Source organism: Lycium barbarum, chromosome 1 (assembly GCF_019175385.1).
Source record: "Lycium barbarum isolate Lr01 chromosome 1, ASM1917538v2, whole genome shotgun sequence".
Taxonomy (NCBI): Eukaryota; Viridiplantae; Streptophyta; class Magnoliopsida; order Solanales; family Solanaceae; genus Lycium; species Lycium barbarum.
In genome coordinates this window covers 167,454,003-167,470,405 of record NC_083337.1, presented here as the reverse complement: position 1 = coordinate 167,470,405, position 16,403 = coordinate 167,454,003, and the positions used below count along the sequence as shown (strand labels likewise).

At 34.5% G+C, this 16,403-nt stretch overlaps 1 protein-coding gene and 1 pseudogene across 1 annotated transcript; both read left to right on the top strand.

Annotated features, from left to right (window-relative positions):
• The first annotated feature begins 1,175 nt into the window (after positions 1–1,175).
• LOC132617801 (cis-prenyltransferase 7, chloroplastic-like) lies at positions 1,176–3,596 on the top strand (annotated as a pseudogene).
• Positions 3,597–8,793: 5,197 nt separating this feature from the next.
• Positions 8,794–14,549, top strand: LOC132606179 (putative receptor-like protein kinase At3g47110). The gene is made up of 2 exons (XM_060319558.1): positions 8,794–11,524; positions 13,909–14,549. The coding sequence occupies exons 1-2, from the start codon at positions 8,824–8,826 to the stop codon at positions 14,325–14,327; spliced, it is 3,120 nt and encodes a 1,039-aa protein (XP_060175541.1). The 5' UTR covers positions 8,794–8,823; the 3' UTR covers positions 14,328–14,549.
• Positions 14,550–16,403: the final 1,854 nt, after the last annotated feature.

Genomic DNA, 16,403 nt, shown 5'->3' with positions numbered 1-16,403 from the left:
CAATTTATTTTTCAGAGACAAATTTTCATGCAGTGGAACTGAAAGAATGACCCTCCTTTTATATGCCAAAAGCAGTGGCCTCCAAAGTTGGTGCCCAAATTAACCTTTGTCAGCCAACTAATTTGGCATATCACATATGCCAATTACTATCAATTGATCAAATGGGTATGCAACCCTACCAGTTAAATAGTGACATAGAAATCGTGGATGTAATTGGCATATCACATATAACAAATTACTATCCACTGTGAGAAAAAAGATATTTGCCAACAATTTTTTATTTTGTTGTCATAATATTGACTATTGTTGCATAAAATACTTTTGGAAATAATTTTTTTTTTTGTTACATAAATTTTTTCCATTGGTTGTTATTGCAAAAATGTGCAACAACTTTTTTTCTGTTACCAAAAGTACTTTTTACAACAATAGTTAATACTATAGCAATAAAATTAAATTGTTTGACAATAAAAAAAAGTTCATTTTTAAAAAATTTATCATATATACTACTAACAAAACTAAGTTATTATCAAATATTAAATTTTACCAATAATATTATTTTTATTATCATTTCTATATTTTCTTGTAGTGATCAATTGTTAAGAGTTAAAAATACTCTTCAAGTATCACTTTTTATATTTTACCTGAACTATCAAGAGTTTCCTACTTAACTATCACCAACTAATTAACAAAATACACCTCAGTTATATTAGGTAGGAAAAATTAACAACTGATAGTTGAGGTATGTTTTGTTAACTATTTGGTGATAGTTTGGGTAGGATACACTCACATCTGATACTTCAGGTAGAAAACTAAAAAAGTTATACTTGCGGTGTGTTTTTGACCATTATCTATACTCTTTGTTACGAAATTTGTCCCCAAATGTCACGAATGACTGTTCAACATTTGTACGCCTTAGGCTAAAGAAACACTCAAAAGTCACATGTACTTCATTATCTCACAAGTTTATTATTCTCTCAAAAGCGTTACTTCCCTCCAAAAGTGTTACTCTACTTCAGTCCTTGCACATTAAAATTTCCACCTAAAGTAATTAATCATTGATAGTACAATGAGAGAAATTGGATAGTCTTTGTCACTTCTCATAAACCCTAGCATTCATTGAAATAGAGAAGAGACAATTTTTTTTTTTTTGACAGGGAACAAAGCAGTACTACAATATGTCATTTCTGAGATTCTCATTTCCTTCTTTTAGTTCTACATTTAAAAGCGAATACAATCTTAGTAGCAAATTTTCCAAGACAAATATTAGTTCTATTAAAGCTACGAAAAGATCAGGAGAAGTGGAGTTGCCAGAGGGACTTAAGCAAGTATTAATGCCAAGACACGTGGCAGTCATTATGGATGGTCATAGAAGGTGGGCAAGACAAAGAGGCTTGACGGGAGAGCTAGGTCACTGTGCTGGTGGGAATAAAATGAAAGATCTCATTCGCCTTTGTGGCAAGTGGGGAATCAAAGTTCTCACTTTGTTCGCATTTTCAACTGAAAATTGGACTCGTCCCAAGGTTAGTTATTCTTTTCAAGAGAAAAAAGAAGTTCAATAATTTGGACTTTGCTCAAAATGATAGTTATTTAAATCGTAGATCATAAATAATTCTCCAAATATTCGACACTGATGGTGTGAAGGTACATGATTGATCGCGGTATTTGTTATTGGTGATGGCTATGGTGGTAGTTTCGTTGGTAATCGGTGGTGGTAAACGTGGTATTTTTTTTTTAATACTAAAGGAACCTCAAAAAAGAATAAGTATAAGTAAAGGGAGCTAAGTCTTACCTTACAAATTTTAACGAGGTCAAAGCTAGCTCTTCGTATCATTGGTATTGGGCAGGTAAACTTGGTTACACAACAACTCTGACTCTTGCATCTCTACTGGTACTAAGCACGAAGAAAATAAGAACTTGAAAGAACGTGATACTCTATGATCATCACAGTGTTTAACACACTCTATGATGATATTACAAATGAGGATACTAATAAAATGATAAAATAAAACAAGAAAGAAAGTAGAGCAAAGTTGGTAATAATTATGGTCGTGCGCTTGTGAATAATAGTGGTTGTGTGATTATACGGGATAAAATGATAGTAAAAAATTTTCAAAGGAACTTTTTAACATCTTAAAGTTATTTTAGACTTTGTACATAATCAGAATGATTCAGACTTATGAAGAATCAATATGTGATTGTAAAAGAAAAAGAACCGGACCAATATGTAAATGATTCATGTATATTCATATCTACATTAAGTGAAATAATTGTAAATTTCTCAAATGGTTAGTGAGCGAAATTGTGTGCTAAAGTTATTTATTTTCAGTTTTATATTAAATAAAGTTATTCAACTTATACTTTATTTCCTATAAATAATTTTATCCTGATCAGTCACTTTTTTCCTAGCTCGAAATCTGACTTGGACGGGTTTTAACGTATAAAAAGTAATTTTGACCCAATACCAGGACCCGCCCATTAGGACCCAGTCAACCTACAATTGGCAAGACGACGGTCGTTTCTTCTTATGGCAAATAAGCCAAGAAATTCTGTCAACTCGTTGTACACTCTTGGTATTGAGTCAGAATTTTTTATTTGACTCCGTGTGATAAAGTTATTTTTCTACGTGGATGGAGAAAGTGAGTTAGCTGTTTAGAGTTTTGGTACCAAATAAAATACAAAGTGAGTGATTTTATTGAACCAAAAAATAGAAATAAATAACTTTATTATATAATTTCATTAAATTGGATAACAATTTAAGAAATTATTTTAGTAAAACCAATGCATGGTCTTTCATTGAACAATATATTGTTTTCTAAAATAAGAAGGGGAAATATGACCTTTTTCCCTACTTAATAATTGCTGCGGCGTAAAAAAGGAGGAGAAAAATGGCTTTTCTTTTTCTTTTACATGCCAACGAAAACTTAAAACTTGAGTTATGCACGCAGGAGGAGGTTGACTTACTCATGAAGTTGTTTTTAGAAGATTCAAGCTCGCAAGAAAGCTTGGATGAGGCAATAAGGTATTTCTATATATGTATAGTTGACACTTTGCCTATAATTCTAAAAGTATATAGTTAGTTCAGTGTTAAATATATAAAGTTGGATTCATAAAATTAACATCCTGAATCTGTATATGATACGGATAATAGGCGAATGTCCTATATTGGGGACAAATCAATCCTATCCAAGTCTCTACGCGAAACTCTCACTCAGCTAGAGGAGAAGACGAAGTCTAATTCGGGACTGCATGTCATGATAGCACTCAACTATAGTGGACGCCATGATATACTACAAGCAACTAAAAGGATTGCTAGTAAAGTAAACAATGGACTTATGGAAGTGGAAGACATTGACCAAAACCTCTTTGAACGAGAATTGGAAACTCATTGCGCCTAATTTCCTGAACCTGATTTATTAATTCGAACAAGTGGTGAGCAAAGAGTTAGCAACTTCATGGTATGGCAATTAGCTTATACAGAATTCTATTTTGTGAATAAGTTGTTCCCTGACATGGAAGAAGCTGATTTCATCGAGGCTTTAATTTCGTTTCAGCCAAGACAAAGACGTTATGGTGGACAAAATATGTAATGTACTCAAGAACTTCGATAATTTAGAATTAATCCTAGTTCCAAATATGTATCCTATTGCATTTTCTCTTTTTACTAGTACATTATATATAAATATATACTAGCACTAGCATATGGCTACTGTAAGAAATAAGCATGAAACTCCTTGGGGTGTTAGCTAGTACTAGTTATGTGATTTGGTTCATCTAGTATTATACTACATAAATGAACTTTTAACTGATTTTGTATCGAGTTATTGTATTTCAATCTAATTGATTTAACAATGTTTTCGAATAATACACGATCAGTTGTGAGAAATGTAATTCGGTTTAAAAGTTTTCATCAATTTGTGTGTTGGAAAGAAGGAATTTATACAACTATAACATGTTTAACTGTATTTTAACAAAAATGGGTGCAGGGGCGGAGCTAGGGTGGTGGAAGAGGGTTCATTCGAACCCCTTCGCTAAAAAATTACACTATATATATGGGGTCAAATCTTCGTTTATAAATTATAAAGATCATAGAATGAACTCCATGGACACAATCTGATTGTGTAGCTCAATGGTTGAGGGGGTCAATTTCGTCTGCGAATCCCAGGTTTCGAGTCCACGCAGTGTAATTATTTTTCTTTATTCCTACGATAGTCATTACTAAATGGTGATTATTTTTGCAATCACCGTTTATTTTTTGTTTATTTGTACAATATGACTTTTTTTGTCTTTTCTTCCTATAAATACCTTTTGCGCTGGCATTTTTTCTTTCGAAAAAAAAGATCCTTCAAAACAACCTAACACCATATTAGTTTTGATCTAACATATTGTGTTAATGTGAGTTTTAACGACTGTTTTATTTACATTTAGATTTTTTTTTTCCATAAACACTGTCGATGAAATTTTTTACCGTTCACTTCTTTAAAATGTTGAACCCCCTTATTCAAAATTCTGGATCCGCTACTAGATGGGTGTCGGATAAAAGAGTATATTTGGGAATTTTGTGTTATCTTTCTGGCCATCCTCAATTGAGTGAACCTAGTGGAAGAAAAGAAAAAAGAACTTGGGTATGAGTATTTCACTAGTTAATAAATTAGAAAAAGATAGAGATTTTTGGCTAATTTTTTTATTTTCAATAATCACCTAAGGATCAGTACTTGTTTCTCTTTCTCTTTCTCTTTCTCTTTCTCTCTCATGTCCCCACCCCTCAAATTCAACGGCTAAATACTTGCATACACCGGAGAGTTAACTTTGACAGTAAAAATTAACGTGAAAAATACATATCACTTAACCGCTTAATTCCGTTGAGTTTTATTCTTGCAAACGTCCTCTCCAAGCGTAGTCTAATTAGACACACCTTGCTAAACATAGAAGATGCTTAGAGTAAATATCGAGAGAAAATAATCAATTGTATGGAAAAAAAATTAGAAAGTTATGCAGGGACAAAAGACATATATCTTGCATTCGTTAATTTGATGTAAACACCACTTATAAATTTTACCATTTTCAAAAGAGGGTCACTTATTGGAGATTTGCAGGGAGGGAGGCTGGGGAGACACTTTAAAGAATGGGAAAAAGTTTAGAAAATGTCTCTCTACTTTGTTTTAATGACAAAAAAATATCCTGTGTTATAAATTTGGGTCAAAAATATCCCGTCCGGCATTGAAATTTTCAAATATACCCTGTCTTGACGGAAATTCTCTAATTCTCCAAAATAATCTGATTTCATTTTTTAAACACACCCTATCATTTAAACCCGACCCAACTTAATTAAAAACATACGAGCCCCTTATTTCCCCCAATTCCCTCAAACATATTCTACTTGTCTTCAGCAACATTAGAGAGATAAAAGTGAGGGTTCCCACATTTCTATGGAAGCTTAAGTCGATAGAAATGAGGCGCAAATCGGCTTAAGCTTCCATAGAAATGTGGAACCCTCACTTTTCTCTCTAATGTTGCTGAAGACAAGTAGAATACATTTGAGGGAATTGGAGGAAATAAGGAGGTCGTATGTTTTTAGTTAAGTTAGGTCGGGTTTAAGTGGTGGACTGGGTTTGAAAAATGAAATGGGGTTATTTTGGGGAATTTGAGAATTTTTGTTAAGACAGGGATATATTTGAAAACTTTTATGACGGAAGGCATATTTTCGACCCAAATTTGTAACATTTTTTTGCACGGATTGCCCTTCTTTTGGGGTGGTCTTTAAATTTTGCCCCTCATATTTGTGTTCTTTAAGTTTTGCCCTTCGCTTAGATACCTGAGGTTCTGGGTTCGAACCCCCGCTCAGGCATAAAATAAAAAAATAATTTCGCAAGGCAGGGCTGGGGGGAGTGTATGCCGGATCCGGCATACAATCCTTAAGGAAAAACTAAAGTTATGCCGGAGGGGACAGACTTTGCCTTGAGACATATATATATATATATATATATATATATATATATATATATATATATATATATATATTTATTTTTTACTTTTCAAGGCAAACTTTTAATTATGCCTTAAGGAAAAGTTTCGCCTTATGGGGCATACTTTTAGTTATGTCTTAACTAAAAATGTGCCCCATAAAATATAACTAAAAGTATGACCTATAAAGCGAACTTTTCCTTAAGGCATAACTAAAAGTTCTGCCTCATGAGGCATACTTTTGGTTATGCCTTAATTAAAAGTCTGCCCCATAAGGCATAGTTCCTTAAGGAAAAGTTTTGCCCCATAAGGCATAACTAAACTATGCCTTGAGGAAAAGTTATGCCCCCTCCGGCATAACTTTAGTTTTTCCTTAAGGACTTTATGCCGGATCCGGCATATACTCCCTCCAGCCCTGCCTTGCGAAATTATTTTTTTATTTTATGCCTGAGCGGGAGTTCGAACCCAGAACCTTAGGTATCCAAGCTAAGGGCAAAACTTAAAGACCACAAATATGAGGGGCAAAATTTAAAGACCGCAAATATGAGGAGCAAAATCTACGAATTGCCAAATTTATAACCGAAGATATTTTTAGCCATTAAAATAAAGTAGAGGGACATTTTTTTATCCTTTTCCCTTAAAGAATTTGTGGACAACTACAAGTGCTATAATATGATTCCTTTTCTTAAAAAGAGATTGGTATGAACCATAAGAGACTTCTAATAAAACCAAGCAATCTTTCTAGAGCTATTTTCTAACTAGACTAGAGGGATGCCAATTTGGAAACGAATTCTAGTGGACTGCCAATATGCTACTGCTAGTAGTTAGGACTTAGGAAGACAATTAATGTCACAATCAACCAATCAAGCGACGCCGAAAAATGAGAAAATCATATGCTTCCAACACGTCACCATCGTTCATCATTTAGTTGGTTCTGTGTTCGTCGACATCAATTTACTTCATACTCCACATTTACACTGAACTATAGTGTACTATGGTTAAATTATAATATTCATGTAAAATATAATATTAATTAACTATATTAACATAATAACAATATTATGTATTCATTGAATTACTTAGTATTTACTCGTTACATAATAACCCTTTTAAAAGAATGGTGAACCAAACACGTTTCCTATAAAAAAAAAATCAGACATAATACTCATAACTTCTTTTAAAAAACAAGAAGAAATCAAACGGGTTCTCTGGTGGGATTCAATTACGAGCCAAGTTCACTTTCTGAGTCAAACGTCAGCCAACTCATTAGTCATCGCTCATCTCATTATTCAAAGATCCACTGAATCCATTGGCTAACCACTCCTTGGACATAAGAAGTTGATACAAACAAATAAGTGACTTTTTGTTGTTTTCCTTTCATGGGAGAGGCGTTACCTACAAGTCTACAATTGTCCACCACTTTAAGTCAATGGCCATGGTGTTTACCTATACAAGTCTACAATTGTCGACCACTTTAAGTCAATGGCCATACTTTGACTCAAGGCTAGAGCCTAGCTTGTTTGGCCGAATTTCTAAAATTAACTTATTTTAAAAAGTGTTTTTTTCTAAAAGTGCTTTTCAAAAAAGTATTTTTAGTGAAAAACAATTTGTGTTTGGCCAATTAATTTAAAATGCACTTTTAAATACTCTCTCCGTCCCATAATAAGTGTCACCTTAGTGAAAAACACGCATATTAAGAAATCAATAATGTAATGTGAAGTTTACTAAATTACCCCTACATAATAAAAATAAATTATTTTTTCCTCTTGATTAGAGCATGCATGAGTAGTAATTTTTTTCACATTGGGAATCTAAAAATACCAAGTTATTATGTGGCTTGTCCAATCATCATTTAGATATTATTTTAACTATTCTATTTTTGTCCAAGGGTAGATTTGGAAAAACTAGCCAATTTATGTTTTAGTTTCCTAAGGTGTGACACTTATTATGGGACAAAATCTTTTGGCTAAGGTGACACTTATTATGGGATGGAGGGACTAGCAATTAGTGTTTGATCAAGCTTTTAAAAAGTACTATTAAGTGTATTTTTCTCAAAAGTGCCTTTGGGCAAAAACTATTTTTTTTAGCTTCTGAAAAACTGCTTCTGCTGCTCTCCAGAAATACTTATTTTCTCCCAAAAACTTGGTCAAACACTTCACTATTTTTAAAATAAGCACTTATAGAAAAGAAATAAGTACTTTTGGAGAAAAATAAACTTGGCCAAAACAAGCTAGAAACTGCAGATTTTGATTTGCTAAGAAAGTATCCTTCCCCTCTCATTGTCTTTTTTTTTTTTTTTTTAGTGTAAGTTGTAGTTGTACGCATTGCCTATGACAAAAATAATTGCACAACTATGTCATTTATAAGATAATTACATGTAAGAATTTATGATACATATTTATTGATAACTCGATGAAAATGATATTTAACCTAATCTAATAAACTAAACTACATTGATAATCCAAATTAAAGGAGTGGCCTAATGGTTAACGAAGTAGGTTGAAAATTATGAGGTTTTAGATGCAAATAACAACAAAGGCAAAAATACTTCGTGATTTCTTGACATCCATTCAAGCCTTGGTGGACAAAGTCACCCGCTGTCTGTGCTAATTGAAGGCAATAAGTATCTCATATAATTAATCAAGGTGCGTGCAAACTGTTTCGTGGTGGGTGAATTAATTAAGCTGCGCGCAAGCTGGTCCGTTGGAAGTAGCAAGTATGCATAGAATATTTTCAATCAATGTGGTAACCCACTGAAGGAAAAGTGAACGCTATATAAATGGCAGAATCATAGGTAACTCAGTAGTATCCTAAGATCATTACATCCCTTCTCACATATCACCTAACCTTCTCAATTCTCAAATGGAGCTTCAAACTACTTTTGTTCATTCAAACTCTCTCTTTTTTCTGTCATTCCATGCTATTCTCTTCATGTCCCTATACTTATCTTTTCCAGATTGTGCTTCAGCAGGTATGCTTGGGATTCAGACTGACAAACTTGCATTACTTGATCTTAAGTCCAAAATAACTGAAGATACTCAAGGACTCATGGATTCTTGGAATGCCACTCTCAATATCTGCCAATGGCTTGGTGTTACATGTGGCCATAAACATCAAAGAGTCGTTTCTTTAGATCTCAAAGGCCATAGAATGGCTGGCACTATATCACCTAGCATTGGCAATCTTTCGTTTCTTCGAATTCTTGACATATCGGATAACTCCTTTCATGGTGTAATCCCTCCAGATCTTGGCCAATTGATCAGACTTCAAACCATGAACTTAAGCTTCAACTTCTTGGAAGGTGAAATCCCGTTTACCCTGTCTCGTTGTGTTAACGTTGTTAACCTTGTTCTAGACCATAATATCCTTGAAGGACACATTCCTTCTGAACTTGGTTCATTGACAAAGTTGGAAATGTTGTACCTCAAGAATAACAATCTCACAGGAATTGTTCCGTCTTCCATCGGAAATCTTACATCTGTAAGAGAGCTTTACATTTCCTACAATGACTTGGAAGGTGAATTACCTGAAACAATGGCCAATATGAGAAGCTTAATTGAGCTAGGTGCATCGGTGAACTCTCTGTCTGGAGAGTTTCCCCCTGCACTTTACAATCTTTCGTCTCTTAAACTCATTGGCTTGTCATTTAACAAGTTCAGAGGTAATCTTAGACCAGATATCGGCCTTGCCTTCCCGAATCTTCAGAGACTGTATTTGGCTACCAATTACTTCACAGGTTCAATACCAGCTTCATTGTCCAACTGTTCAGATCTTCTGCGGCTTGATATTCCTAATAACAATTTCACGGGAAATGTACCGTTGAGTTTTGGAAACCTCAAGAATCTGCTCTGGCTTAATGTTCACAATAACCAGCTTGGAAACGGTGCACCTAATGATCTAAATTTCATAAGTTCTTTAATCAATTGCAGAAAGCTTGAGTTCCTGGACATTTCTGACAACAAATTTGGAGGTATGTTGCCTTACTTTATAACTAATCTCTCGACAACGTTGACGAAGCTACTGATTGAGAACAATAGGATAAGTGGAACCATACCTCGAGAGATTTCCAACCTTATCAACTTGGATATGCTTAGCTTCAGAGGAACTCTTATCAATGGTAGCATTCCTGATTCTATGGGAATGTTATCAAACTTGAAATATCTGGGCATGGAATCGAATCAGTTGACAGGAAATATCCCCTCTTCCTTGGGAAACATCACGGGATTGGTGTACATCTATTTGCAAGACAATAAATTGGAAGGAACCATACCTTCAAGTTTAGGAAATTGTACATCTCTCCTAGCCTTAGACATCTCTCAGAATAAACTTAGTGGTAGTATACCCAAACAAGTCGTTGCACTTTCCTCCCTTTCAGTATCCCTTAACATGTCTTACAACTCTCTGAGTGGTCCCTTTCCTGTTGAAATAGGTAACCTGACCAATCTTGCTGCACTTGACATATCGAACAACAATTTGTCAGGTGAAATTCCACACACACTGGAGAGTTGTTCATCCCTTGAAATACTCTACCTGCAAGGAAACTTCTTACAAGGAACAATTCCTCCTCTAAATAATTTGAAAAACATTCAGTATCTTGATCTTTCGGGTAATAACTTGTCAGGCAACATTCCTAAGAGTATCGCCAAGCATGCTTTTTTACAGAATCTCAATTTGTCATTTAACAACCTTGATGGGGAGGTGCCAGTTCAAGGTGTTTTTGCTGATGCAAGTAGAATTCACGTGACGGGGAATATGAATCTTTGTGGAGGAATCAAAGAGCTGCATTTGCATCATTGTCTCACGCATGCAAATAAAAGACCCAAGAAGCACATTACCCTCATTTTAGTGCTGGTACTGGGTACTATTGCTGCATGTCTAACTTTGTTGCTGTTAGTTTCATTTTGCTGCGTGAAAAAGGTGAAGCAGAGGCCTAGCTCAGCATCTTCTTTAAGGGAGGGATACACCAAAGTTTCCTATGAAGATCTCTTAAATGCAACTGGTGGGTTCTCTTCAAATAACTTGATAGGATCAGGAAGTTTTGGCTCAGTTTACAAAGGAAGTCTTTCTCCAGAAGGAACAATTATTGCAGTAAAGGTACTAAAACTTGAAAAAAGGGGTGCTATGAAAAGCTTTTTGGCTGAATGCGAAGCCTTGAGGAACATAAGGCACCGGAACCTGGTGAAGATTGTAACTGTTTGCTCAAGTGTTGATTTTGATGGCAATGAATTCAAAGCTCTGGTTTATCCATTTATGGAAAATGGGAGCCTAGACGAGTGGTTGCACCCAAAGGAGGGACAGATGATGCAGAAGAGGTTGGGTATCTTACACAGATTGAACATCACAATAGATGTGGCTTCAGCATTGCATTATCTTCACAGGCAATGTCACGCACCTATAGTTCACTGTGATCTTAAGCCAAGCAATGTCCTTCTGGACAATGATCTAACTGCTCTTGTGAACGATTTTGGTTTGGCAAAGTTCCTGTCTGACTCGGGTCAAGATGCTGATGTAGATCAGTTCAGCTCAGTTGGGATTAAAGGCACAGTAGGTTATGCTGCTCCAGGTATGTACTATAGTGGAGATCTTAGTCTATATATTGTCTGAACTGCTTTTGACTTCATAAGGCCATAATATACTAACAATTTAGTTCTGTAATTTTATACTTTCTAAAGAGACTCTGAATGCTTCTTGTCCTAAGCCCTAGGCATCCAATTACCTTTGCAGATCTCTACCTCCTGAGTTTGCGCTATTGATACTTATAACCAGAGGCAGGTGCAACCTTAGCTTAATGGGCTCAACCGAATCCAGTTTTCTGATACGGAACATCAATATATACGTGAAAAACTAGTTAAATTTCATTACATATTAGAGATAACATCTCATATGGTCACTCAACTAAGGGTATTTCGGTCAGAAAGTGACTCAACTTTGTTTTCTAACCAAAAGTCACTCAACTATAGGTACTTACCTAGAAAGTTACTCAACTATTGTTATTTCACTTAGAAAGTCACACAACGTATTTAAGAGCCCGTTTGGATTGGCTTATAAGTTACTTATAAGGTTCTTATAAGTTGTTTTCAGCTTTTTTGAGTGTTTGGCTGGTCAGCTTAAAGTCATTTTGTGCTTAAAATAAGCTCAAAAAAATAATTGGGCCCATTTGACTTAGCTTATCTAAAGCAGCTTATAAGCTGAAAACAGCTTATAAGTCAAAAAAAATAAGTTAGACTACCCCAACTTATTTTTTTTAGCTTATAAGCTGCAAACAACTTATAGGCTTAAGCACATCCAAACAGGCTCTAAGTGATTTTTCCATTAAATTTTGCTAACATGGAATTTTTATTTAAAGCCAAATTTTTAAGAAATACTCCCTCCGGATCAAAAAAATTGTCTGCTTAGCCTTTTTTTCTTGAGTAAAAAACGTGTCCACTTATTAAATCAAGAAACAATTAATCTTATCTTTTCAGATTTACCCCTATTAAGTGTTATGTGATCAAATCTCAATGTTTCTTTAATTATGGATAGTTTAGTCAATTTACATTTTTTTTTCTTGAAGTGAGTAGTTTCTTAAAGGGTGTGCAAATGACTAAGTGGACTCTTTTTTTATCCGGGAGAGTAAAAAGATACCCATTTTAATCATTTTATTGACCCGATCCGTTAAAATTATATTGACCAAGAGCTAACGGATACAGCTTACCTAAATTGGCAGAAAATATATTAGAAAAATTAATATCATAATTCACACAAAGAGAGAATACATGCACCAAAGTTTAATTAAAATTTACTTGGGTTCACTGCTCAAATTCTCAAATTCCAACAACACAGTTTCAATGGTATTGTTAATTTTGTATTCTACTGGATGTTGAATAATGAAGTATTTGGAGATGAGTGAGAGGCGAAATCCATTGTAACTTTCTGTGTGAGAAAGCATGATTTAGGAGAGAATGAAGGTAAAAAAAAAAAAAAAAAGGTCTTGCTCAATATATTTTTAGCGGGTCGGTTTAATAAAATAGTTAAAATGGGTACTTTTTTTTTTTGATTCCTATGATTAAAAAAGTAAATCCTAAACTAATAACCCATAACTCCAATAATCCAATTGTTGAATCAATTGGGACCTGTAATAATTTTAAGCAGAAAAAAAAAAAGTATTTTCTAAAATATTTTCACCCAAGAAAAATGACTCGTTTAAAAAACCATTACTCTTATAAAAAAAGCTTTCTGTTTTTTCGAAATGTAATCACTAAAAGTGCTACTGATAATAACGATCCACATAAAAGGACTATGTGCTTTAAATAAAAATTTCATGTAAATAAAAATTTAATGAAAAAGTCACTTAAATAGGTAGGGTGACTTTCTGAGTGAAGCATCAATAGTTGAGTGATTTTTGGGTTAAAAACAAAGTTGAGTGAAGTAGCAATATTTGAGTGACTTTTGGGTTAGAAAATAAAATTGAGTGATTTTCTGAGTGAAGAGGTGAGTGGCCATTTGAGATATTATCTCATAGATATTAAATTTTGAACAAATAATTTCAAAAGTACAATGAGTTCAGTTCTAAGAACCTTAAATGTTGAACCTATCAAGCTTAAATCGTGGATCTGCCTCTGCTTACGACACCTCTTCTCTCACATAATTCCTGGCTACTACAACAACATATCCAGTGAAATTTCACAAAGTGGAGTCTGGAGAGAGTACCTCTACCTTGGAGGCAGAGAGGCCGTTTCCGATAGAGGACATAAGGACAAATAGTGACAAAATTCTTGACTAGTCATAGTTTTTCTAAGGTCCTGAATAAGTGGTTTCAGCTTTTTGGTGTATTTAAATAACTAATAATTCTCTATTGGAAAATTGATAGAAACAAGTGATCTGTGTTGCTTAAATATTTTTTGACAAACGCTTAGCATCTCTAATGTAACTATGAAAAGACCTTCTCTGATACATCAAATTTTGCAGAATATGGCATGGGTGGTCAAGTATCAAGTCATGGAGATGTCTATAGCTTTGGGATTCTTCTATTGGAGATTTTCACGGGGAGAAGACCTACCAGTGAACTGTTTGAGGAGAATGAAAATATTCATAGCTTTGTTAAGCATGCCTTGCCTGATCAAGTGATGGATGTTGTGGATCAAGCTGCTTTATACAACAAAGAGCCAGGGGATCTTATGCATATACTCAGCTGCAGAAGTGACTTCACAAATGAATTTGTTGAATGCTTGGTTTCTGTTCTTACCACTGGAGTTGCTTGTTCAGAGGAAACTCCACTAGCCAGAATGAACATGGGGCGAGTTGTTTTGGATCTCATTTGCATCAGAGACAAATTGAGCGAAATCTTAGTTCATTCAGAGAAAGTGAACATCTCAAGAAAAAAGTGAAATGTGATTTACAGGTTCTTGCTTCACTTGACTACTCATCTTCAACATCCTCTTCCACTGGAAAAGAGATCCATCATCCATCCAATATCATTTTACAATTTGACCTATGCTAATAGCTTTACCTTCATTGGTAATTTTCCTTTCTTATTTTACATTGCGTCGACGTGAATGTTATGTTACTCAGAAAAGTTAATGCTCATCTAAACAGCATGTTCATTCTCACTTTGGTAGCTGTACATTACAATTCCTATCACGGTGTCTCTAGCCTGCATCATGTTTCTTCTACATGCTAATTAACAACATATCTGCAATCATCTGCGCGTCCTAACTGAGCTATTAATTACATATGGAGGCAATATATAAAACGAAAAAGGGTCAAATATACCCTTCGTTATACATTGGATTCAAATATTACCCCTGCCGTTATACTTTGGGCTCAAATATACCCCTTCACAGTTAAAGTTGACCCAAATCCTACATGACATTAATAATTTAATAAAATAAATATTATGTGTTATGCCACCTCACTTACAAACCTAATTTTACCCCTCCCATCCCTATCTTCTTCCACCACACCTTCCCCTCTACTACTACCGTCCTTAGAAGACTCTATTAGACAATTTTCTGTACAATGTCAACTGATCTTGCACATAAGAGTAATGATAGTTTAAATTGTGAAAAATGTGCCTGCTGTTGTGTCTCTTTTCCTTGCCCTTACCTTCTAACGGTCTCTCTCTCTCTCTCTCATATAGTTTACTAGGAATAGGGAAGGCCCAACCGGGCAGCAGTGATCACGAGGCCGCTGAGATTCGAACACTGTAATTCATGTGGCCTTTTGGCTATTGTGTTGTCCCCTAATGTACTTTTAAGCGGAGATTTCATCCGATAAACGAAATGTGAAAGTAATAAAGATTGTGAATACTCCAATTGATAATTCTCTTTTGATGCCATTATTCCTAGCAAAAATAAAAGAAAATGACTACCCAACTTCCTTTTACATTTTGGAGTTATTGTTGTTAGTCATCCATGTACCTAACATTAAGTGTTGAGACGAATCTAGAATTTGTCAGGTACTGAATTCTAACGTGTGGTGGAAGGACGGTAGTAGTAGAGAGGAGGGTGTGGTGGAAGAAGATAGGGAGGGGAGGGGTAAAATTGGGTTTGTAAGTGAGGTGGCTGCGACATAATATTTATTTTATTAAAATATTAATGTCATTTAGGATTTGGGTCAATTTAACAGTGAAGGGGTATATTTAAACTCAAAATATAACGATAGGGATATATTTGAACCTAAAGTATAACGAAGGATATATTTAGCCTTTTTTTATAGTACAAGGATATATTTGGCCCTTTTCCGTATATAATAAGTAATATCCCCTTTCTATAGTTCAGTATGTAATGAATTCTAAAACAATCACCAGTAGTCCTTACACGAGCAATTACCCTCTTTAAAATGATGGAATCGGTAGCGATCCCTCAATAGTATTTCTCGATCATAAAGCTTCGAGAGAAGGTTGGCAACCGCGTGGCAGTCCCCCACAAACACGTAAATTCTTCACGATACGAATTGGTTGAGATGGAGCCACACTGATAAGTCCAAATGCCATAGCTAGCTCGTCAGTGTGAAGATTTAGCGCTTGCTCCTGCATATCTTCTACAAGTTGCAGTATTTGGGACTTGTTGGAAACATAACCTACAGTGAGTCTTCTTAGTACTCTCCATATTTTATTTTATTTTCTCTTATTTTTTTTTTAATTTCTCAATTGTTGTTAAAATTTATTTTATTTCGGTTATGTCTACCTCTTTTTATATTAAGTAAATTGATAATTCAAATATCCTACATGTCAAGTTTATAATCACAGGATTGAAAGAAAATTTTATTATATTATACACATTTTTTATTTAGAACCACAAGATTAAAAAGTCTATCTTTATTTCTTAAACTCCGTGTCTAGTCAAACTTAGATACTTAAATTGAGATAGAGGGAGTAAATGTCAAATGAAAGGACAATTGAGACACTGCGTTAGATCTAATTAAAAAAGAAATTTTTAGAATAAACTCACCAAAATTAATAG

Bases quoted from the DNA above. Each gene is read 5' to 3' on its own strand.
- LOC132606179 (XM_060319558.1), top strand. From the start codon at position 8,824: ATGGAGCTTCAAACTACTTTTGTTCATTCAAACTCTCTCTTTTTTCTG. The intron at 11,525-13,908 runs GTATGTACTATA...CAAATTTTGCAG, and splicing joins AGTAGGTTATGCTGCTCCAG to AATATGGCATGGGTGGTCAA.